The sequence below is a fragment of the Rhododendron vialii genome, chromosome 13a (assembly GCF_030253575.1).
Source record: "Rhododendron vialii isolate Sample 1 chromosome 13a, ASM3025357v1".
In the NCBI taxonomy this organism is placed as follows: domain Eukaryota; kingdom Viridiplantae; phylum Streptophyta; class Magnoliopsida; order Ericales; family Ericaceae; genus Rhododendron; species Rhododendron vialii.
In genome coordinates, this window is record NC_080569.1 from 6,606,170 (window position 1) to 6,614,292 (window position 8,123).

Sequence of the window (8,123 nt, forward strand, 5' to 3'; positions counted from 1 at the left end):
AAATTTTTCCCCCGCCAAAACGCTACCGTTTCTGGGTATGGGTAGGGGGTGTTGTGCCTCCTGGCACATCAGAGCCCCGCGTCCTAATAAAGGAGTGGAGGTGATCGTTAACAATGCTCAAATTTCAAATATTCTAGTGGGCTCAATTGGTGACTTTGGGCCTACAAGGGTCTTGCAATGTCGAAGAACCATCAGTTTAATATGGTCCTACTAATGACAACCCAGTGGGCCAAGAAATGAGTAAGGCCCATGGCGTAACGGCGACCTTCACACTTGCAAGGTTGGTCCATAAACGCAACCGGAGGCCCACATATATATACCTCATATGGCCCGATCTGACACTACCACATTCAAGTTAACTTCATTTTTCGCACGTATAATTTGAATTTATCAACAGAGAACAATAATGGGATTCAGTTTTTAGAATTTGTGAACCTGAGATCTTAGGAAGTTATAGCATCGTGTTCTCTTTGTCCCGGTGGCAAAGAAAAACACCATGTACGACAGAGCAAAACTGGATCACTTGATTATTGGATTTTATTCAATAGATGATAGTCTAGCACTACCAAATTGCAAACTTAAATCCACCAATAGAGTATATCGAACATTAGTACAAGCTACGAAACACCGACGGAAACAAGCCATTCATGTCGGAATCCTTGGTTTGATTTTGATCGGGAGACCCATTGATGGATACGGCATTGCTTTACGAGTAATGGTTTCATCAGGATGCATTGGTGACCACTCGAACTTTGTAACCAACTTATGTATGGTAGTTAAGGTTTCAATCCTGGCAAATTCATTCCCGATACAGCTATGAAGTCCAGCTCCAAAAGGAATAAAAGCGTACGGTGGTATTGGTTTTGATGACTTATCGAAACGAGATGGATCAAACTCCATGGGACTACTGAATATATCCTTTTCCATATGCGTTCCCTGGGCTACGGTAAAGACCTGTAAAAACACATTTCGTTTCACAATGAGTACGATTCTGTTAGATTAGATTACGTTAAATTCGAGAAAACAAAACGTAAAAAGGTTGATTACCTGCCATCCTTTGAGGATATCATAGCCACCGAAGTTAGTATCTTTAAGTGCTTTTCTGTAGATACCAAAAACAGGGGGTATCATCCTCATCATTTCTTGAGCAACTTGCCATGTGTACTTCATCTTTTGTATGTCAACCCAGGTTAAATTTTCTTCTATCGTTGCTGCTTCTCGGTCTCTTAATATGTCCATTTGTTCTAAAAGAGTACGGATCGATGATTTGTGATTGAAATTACTCGTAGAGTATAAATGCAAATATATATGCACCTATATAAATAAAGGAAAAGTCTACAATACACTCCTTAAAATGGTGTACTATATGCACCTATTTTATGGTTCATTCATAACATTTTAGTATGTTTCGTAATTTTTGTTCTATACTTCATAATTTTTCAACAATACGATTCGTAACATTTTCATTATGATTCATAACATTTTGGTGTATCTCGTAACCTTTATACGATTCATAACTTTTTAGCAATACGATTCATAACATTTTCTTTATAATTCATAATATTTTAGGGGTGCATATTATACACATCCAAATAATGAGTGTGCATTGTAGTCCATATATAAATGTGCATGCATTCTTTTGTTTAATTTCCATGTGGAAGAACCTTTACCTTGCAGAACTTTGGTGTATGTTTCTTTATCTCTAGATAGCTTCCATACCACCAAACTCAAAAGAATAGCAGTTGTATCATGGCTGGCAATTAAAAGGATGCTGAAATTATCCGCGACCTCTGCTTCTGAAATGGATTCTTCGTTTTCACCTTTTAGTGCAAGTAGACAAGACACGACATCGTTCGTTGAACTCAAAACACCCGTAGAGAGCTCCTCCTTTCTCTTCCTCAGAATCGGTAAGAGTCGATTAGAAATCCTTGCTCTGGCTTCCAATCCCCGAGAGTAAGCCGACCCGGGAAACTTTATCGGAAAAGAGCCAAGTGCTTTGAAAAGTATACGGAAATCATCTAAGAATGCCTCTTTTGTTGCCTCGTCATTGATATCGAAAAGGATGTCACAGGCAACGCTGAATGTGAGCTTCTGCATGAAATTCACGATCTTGATGGTACTGTCTTTCTCTTTTATTTCTTTCAGCAACGAGGTGGTGACCAATTCATCCATCCTTTTGACATAGTTCTGTAAACTTTCAGGTTGTAAGAAACTTAGCATCGCCCTTTTAACCAATCTGTACCTGTGCGTACAAAGCTCACGAGCGTCATCATTGTTGGAAATTGACTAGAATTTCTAAATTGACTAGGATTTTTATTTCTATTCGGTTTTGGTTTATTTAGTGTTTTTCTATAAATAGGGATTTTGGGGGTTTCTAGGGTTATGGTCTTTTGTTCAAGGGCTTAGATATTAGGGTTTTGTTTATGCTCTTAGGGTTCCACCAAGAGTTTGTGTCTCCCTTTTGGGTTCCACCAGATATTTGTCCCTAGATATCTGTTTGGTGCTTCAAGTAGAATTACGGGTATAGCCGGCTCTTTGTTTCTCTCCCCATTTATAGTGAATCCTCTTGCTCTTTTTTCCGTGGAGTACGTTCTTGCTTTGTGCTTGAACGAAACTACGTATATCCTTGTGTTCGTGTTTATCACTTGTTGATTTATTATATTCTCAATTTCGTGTTTGGCACAACAAATTAGTATCAAAGCTCCGGGTTTTCAATTCGAGGCTTTCGTTTTCCGTTGCGTATTGTGCAATTGGTGATCGTTTCAATGGCGACTCGTTTTGAAATTGCGAAGTTCGATAGGCAGAGCACTAGCTTCAGTTTATGGCGTATTAAGATGAAGGCTTTGCTTGTTCAACAAGGATTACACAAGACTTTGTTGGGAAAATCGAAGAAGCCTGCTGATATGCAGGATAGTGTGTTTGAGGATCTCTATGCGAAGGCGCTCAGTTCGATTCAGTTGTGTTTAGCCGATGATGTGCTTCGCAAGGTTGGGGAGGAGGATACTACTGCCAGTATTTGGTTGAAGTTGGAAAGCATCTATATGACGAAGTCTCTTACCAACCGGTTGTATTTGAAGCAGCGCTTTTATACGTTTCGTATGAGGGAAGGTACACCCGTAAAAGACCATCTAGATGAGTTAAATCGAATTATTATGGATTTAAAAAATATTGATGTTGTGATTGATGATGAAGATCAAGCCTTTATTGTGTTATGTTCTTTGCCTGTATCTTATGAGCATTTTGTTACTACCCTACTTTATGGGAGAGATGCGATTTCCATGGAGAACGTTAAGTCTAATTTGTATTCGAAAGAATTGAGGAAAAAAGTATCCGGTGAGGGAGGTGATTTTGATGCTCAGGGTTTGATGGTGCAAGGAAGAACTTCTGAGAGGGATTATGGCAGTAGAGGGGTTTCTGGCTCTCGTTCCACAAATCAGGAAGTAAAGTATTTTTACTGTAGGAAATACGGGCACATGGTGAGAAATTATCCTAGGTTGAAAAATAAGGATAATTTTGAAGAGAAGGTTGTTGCTGGTATTGTTGAAGAAGATTCCGACGATTCACTTATGATTCTTTCTGTGAGTGTCGGTGATGTCTGTTCAAATACCGAATGGATTCTGGACTCCGGATGTTCTAACCACATGTGTCCGAATAAAGATTGGTTCGTTACTTATGAATCGGTCAGTTATGGTACAGTTCTTATGGGGAATAATATGCCCTGTAGAATTGTTGGGATTGGAACAGTTAAAGTCAGAATGCATAATGGGTTTGTGAGGATGTTGTTTGGTGTTCGACATATACCAGATTTGAAGATGAACCTTATCTCTTTGGGTACTCTTGACTCTTTGGGTTGGAAGCATACCACTGAAGGTAGAGTCTTGAAGGTTTTGAAGGGTGCTCGTGTTTTGATGAAGGGTCGAAAATCGAATAACCTCTATATGCTTGATGGTAGTATGATTGTGGGTGCTACATCTTTGGGTTCTTCATCGGTGAATTCGAGATTGATTCAGTGTTGGATTTTTTAACTCTGTGGTAGAGTCGGTAATTAACTCCGTGTGGAGTTTGAGCAGATCTTCGAGTGCATTCGGGAGGGATGCGTTGGGTGGGAGGTGCCCGTTGGAAGATAGAGGCTCAATTTGAAGGCATGTGCGGCTGGGTTTCCTGAGTCGCGTTTACAAGGTCAAGCAGGTGTGCTTGAGCCTTGCTCGTTTGTGCCGTTGGTGATGGCCCCGTGGGGGGACTTTTGAGGGAGATGAGTGATTAAAGGAGATGATTGCCTATAGTGTTGAATTCGATGGAATTCAAGTCAATGTGGAGATTTGTTGGAAATTGACTAGAATTCCTAAATTGACTAGGATTTCTATTCCTATTCGGTTTAGGTTTATTTAGTAATTTTCTATAAATAGGGACCTTGGGGGTGTTATGGTTTTTTGTTCAAGAGCTTAGATATTAGGGTTTTGTTTATGCTCTTAAGGTTCCACCAAGGGTTTGTGTCTCCCTTCTGGGTTCCACCAGATATTTGTCCCTAGATATCTGTTTGGTGCTTCAAGTAGAGTTACGAGTATAGCCGGCTCTTTGTTTCTCTCCCCATTTATAGTGAATCATCTTGCTCTTTTTTCCGTAGAGTACGTTCTTGCTTTGTGGTTGAACGGAACCACGTATATCCTTGTGTTCTTGTTTATTGCTTGTTGATTTATTATATTCTCAATTTTGTGTTCGGCACAACAATCATCATTTTGACATTACTTTAAAGTATAGTATAATTTTATCAAGAAATTATTAAGGTCTACCATAGTGATATTACCTTGAACCAGAGAGCTCAAAAATGTTGTATTTTCCTTGGAGGGCAGTTATTCGCTTTGGTCGGTTAGTAGCAAAGACATCGTCGCCGGAACCTAGAACAAACTTGTTTCCAGCTACACCGACGATGATTACAGTTGAAGTACCCATTAAGGATGTTTTGAATATTGGTCCGTATTTTGCTACCCTCTTGTTGATCCATTCAGCGCCTTGTTCTTTTTTGTGAGCACGGCGAAAGCTTATCGTTTCTCCGATCAAAGGGAAGCCCAGAGATCCTTTCGGCAGATTCTTGGAACCGTGAACTTTCTTGAGAAACTTGGAAAGAAAAAGAAATGAAACCAAAGCAATAATTGCAGCTAAGGCAATCGGAGACATCTCTACTCTAATACTACACTAGTTTTTGTGTTTGAGTGGCTGCTTTAGCTAGCGTTTCGTGAGACTATATATAGAGCAAGAAATCAAGCCATAAACATGCCTATTCGAAGGATGTTGGAGAAGTTGTAAGAATTTGGGATCTGGTGGGGTGCAGGACAGAGGCAATGCATAAAAAGAAAGTTGAAAGGGACATCGACAGTCTATTTGACAATATGTAAAGGAGAAGACCTTCCAGAGACTAAATTCTACCTCTAGATGGATTAATTCCACTTCTTTTTACTCCTATAATCAGCAAACATATGATTTTATTGGTTAGATATCTGATATGGTGCGATGAATTGGATGGCCGGCCGAGTCGTCCACCTCAGGAATGTGTGGTCCTGAATACTTGGTATCATGTACACATAAAATTCAGACGTCACATTCAAGGCCTACCATCAAACAAGTGGTTAATTGATGTATTAATTGATTATATGCCCATCAAACAAGTTCAGCTTCTAGAAAATTACCGCGCTTAGGGGCAAACTGAATTACCAAAGTTGAAAGCTACATGAATAAAGGCCAAGTGTGGTCTAAAGTTTGAGCGAAATGTATTTCCATGTATATACAAGAAACTGTAACAGATTGGACCCTTCAAATATTACTAAATTTTAAGACAACTGCAAATTGAGATAGTATTTAATTTGTTGATCCAGCCGATAAAAATTTGACCGCCTTCTTAATTATTTTTTCTCTCTATCTTCCAATTTGACATGTACGTGAGAAGCAACACTGGAATACCAATTTTCGTTAAGTTTGAAGACTTGCAGTTTGCGCAACCAACTAGTATATAAGATGACAAATAATACTTCAAGCATTTAAAGTTTGAAGAGTCTATGGCACCATGCGTGTGGCGGTGCCCCCAAACTCTTTTCTATTACACGGTGTGGGCTCCACATACTTTGTAGTGAAAAAAGAGGTTGAGGCACCACGTGACGGTATCCAGAGCCATTGAATAACTTTTCATGAGCAAGTGGTAAGGGCATGGGTCCAAAATAATTGAGTATTAAGTGCTTTTTATTCTCAAAAAGACTGAATTTCGGAGTACTCAATATAAGTCACTTTGGTTGATTCCATCACGTGTTTGATTGATAGATGTTAGTTTTGGGTATCGGTAAAATAAACATCAAAATTATGGAGATTAATAGTCATTTCTCATACGACGTGATGTGAGTATATATATCTCATTAAGAAAAATCTCATGGGGTGTTAGTTTACCCTCAAATTGTTATGATTAGGAACACCATAAAGTGGGGGGATACGGGATACCTTAGAAATTTCAAAACAATAAGGTAGACCGCGTTTTAACTATTATTTTGCAGCTTTTGCTCAAATGGAGTAACAAAAAGGCTCTGATCTTTTTAGAGGAATCGCACTCAAATTCTTGAATCACAATCCAAGGCTACTGAAAGAGGCGGTCGGCCACCTACTAAAGCCAGCGAATGAGGTTTTTAAGTTTTGGACTCCCTCCCACGTAACAAGCTGTTGAATGGTGCCGGTGCGGGACAATGACTGAAGACGAATATAATCTCTCCATTTTCACACGCTAAATCAGATAATGCTCGTGCGAGGAGCGAGAGCACTACTTTGGAAGCGTTTTTTGAAAAGATACCAAACTTTGAAATTCACAAGAACGAAGATTAAGAACGAGGGCGTAAAACAAAAATTGAGGGTGAGAAAGTTAGATCTTTTTTTTTTTTTTTTGGGATAGACAAAAGGTTTATTGACAAAAAGTACATCAAGTCTGGGGAGAGGAGGGAAATCCAAAAAAAAGTTGACTGCAAAAACAAACGCAAATTAAGAAAACCCAAACAAGAGTGAAACCCAACAATAAAAGCTCAATCAGCTCCTAAACCTCATCTGTCAGCGGGTTAGCACTCAAAACATCGTCTTTAAAAAAAACAGACATGGAACGGTCAGGAGTTGCGAGATATATCCTCGCGGGGTCAACACCCAAAACACCATCTTTCGAACTATACACACTCAGATCACCAGCCCCAACACAGGCCCATCCACAATCTCTGACGGGAACCAAAACACGCCTTCGTCAAACGACGACCTTGCTCAAAGATTGTTTTATTTTTTGAATTAAAAGTGATGTATTATAAGAGAATGATCTATCTTATAAAACGAAAAATATATACTTAAAAAGTAAAAATCTTAGCAAAACGGAACCTTAAGTCTAACGCCCAAGTTGCTTGTTAAGAATCGGCCTCTTGGTAACATGGGCTGGCATTGATTTAGTGGGTTGTAGGATCTACAGAAACTTTGGGTTTGTTTTGAGCTCGCTATGGACCAATGATTTTTGGTGAGTGGGCTAAGGCTTTGTTCATGAAAATTTTAGTACAGGTAAATTTCTAGCCTACTACTTCTTCTTTTTTATTTTTTTTGGAACCGGGTGAGATCAAGCCCAAAATCCAAGGAGGAAAAATTGGACAACAATACAAAGTAGCAGCCCAGCAGCTGAATTGCAAAATTAAGGGCTTGTTTGATAACTTAAATTCAGTAGTGAAAATTGAATCAATTAAGTAATAAGTGATTTAATAGGTTTGATAACGACATTTTACATTGCTTAATAAATTAAGTATTATTTAAAATGTTGGCTAAAAAGTTGAAAAAAATTAAGTAGCTTTGAGCTACTTAATCCTGACTGAATTCTTGTGTACTTACATTCAACCACCATATCACCACCACAACCGCTCCCACCACCACCACCACCACTTCTACAACCACCACCACCATCACAACGCCACCATTGCACAACCATCACTCCACCGACACCACTCATTGCCACCATTACACCATCATCACTCCACCGCCGCCGCCGCCGCCACCACCACCATTACAACATTATCGCCGCCACTCCCGCTCAACCACCACCACCACCCTCACTCCATCACCACTAGCAC

The 8,123-nt window shown here is 39.4% G+C and overlaps 1 protein-coding gene across 1 annotated transcript; it reads right to left on the reverse strand.

The window, feature by feature from the left end:
- Positions 1-506: 506 nt before the first annotated feature.
- On the reverse strand, positions 507-5,277 carry LOC131314214 (taxadiene 5-alpha hydroxylase-like). Its single transcript, XM_058342718.1, has 4 exons — positions 4,805-5,277; positions 1,671-2,242; positions 1,048-1,244; positions 507-954 (listed from the first exon to the last, which is right to left on the reverse strand). The coding sequence occupies exons 1-4, from the start codon at positions 5,173-5,175 to the stop codon at positions 646-648; spliced, it is 1,449 nt and encodes a 482-aa protein (XP_058198701.1). The 5' UTR covers positions 5,176-5,277; the 3' UTR covers positions 507-645.
- Positions 5,278-8,123: the final 2,846 nt, after the last annotated feature.

Excerpts from the sequence above, each read along its gene's own strand:
- LOC131314214 (XM_058342718.1), bottom strand. The coding sequence starts at position 5,175 with ATGTCTCCGATTGCCTTAGCTGCAATTATTGCTTTGGTTTCATTTCTT. Across the intron at positions 1,245-1,670 it reads ATACACCAAAGTTCTGCAAG|AACAAATGGACATATTAAGA; the intron begins GTAAAGGTTCTT and ends GTACTCTTTTAG. Across the intron at positions 955-1,047 it reads ATATCCTCAAAGGATGGCAG|GTCTTTACCGTAGCCCAGGG; the intron begins GTAATCAACCTT and ends GTGTTTTTACAG.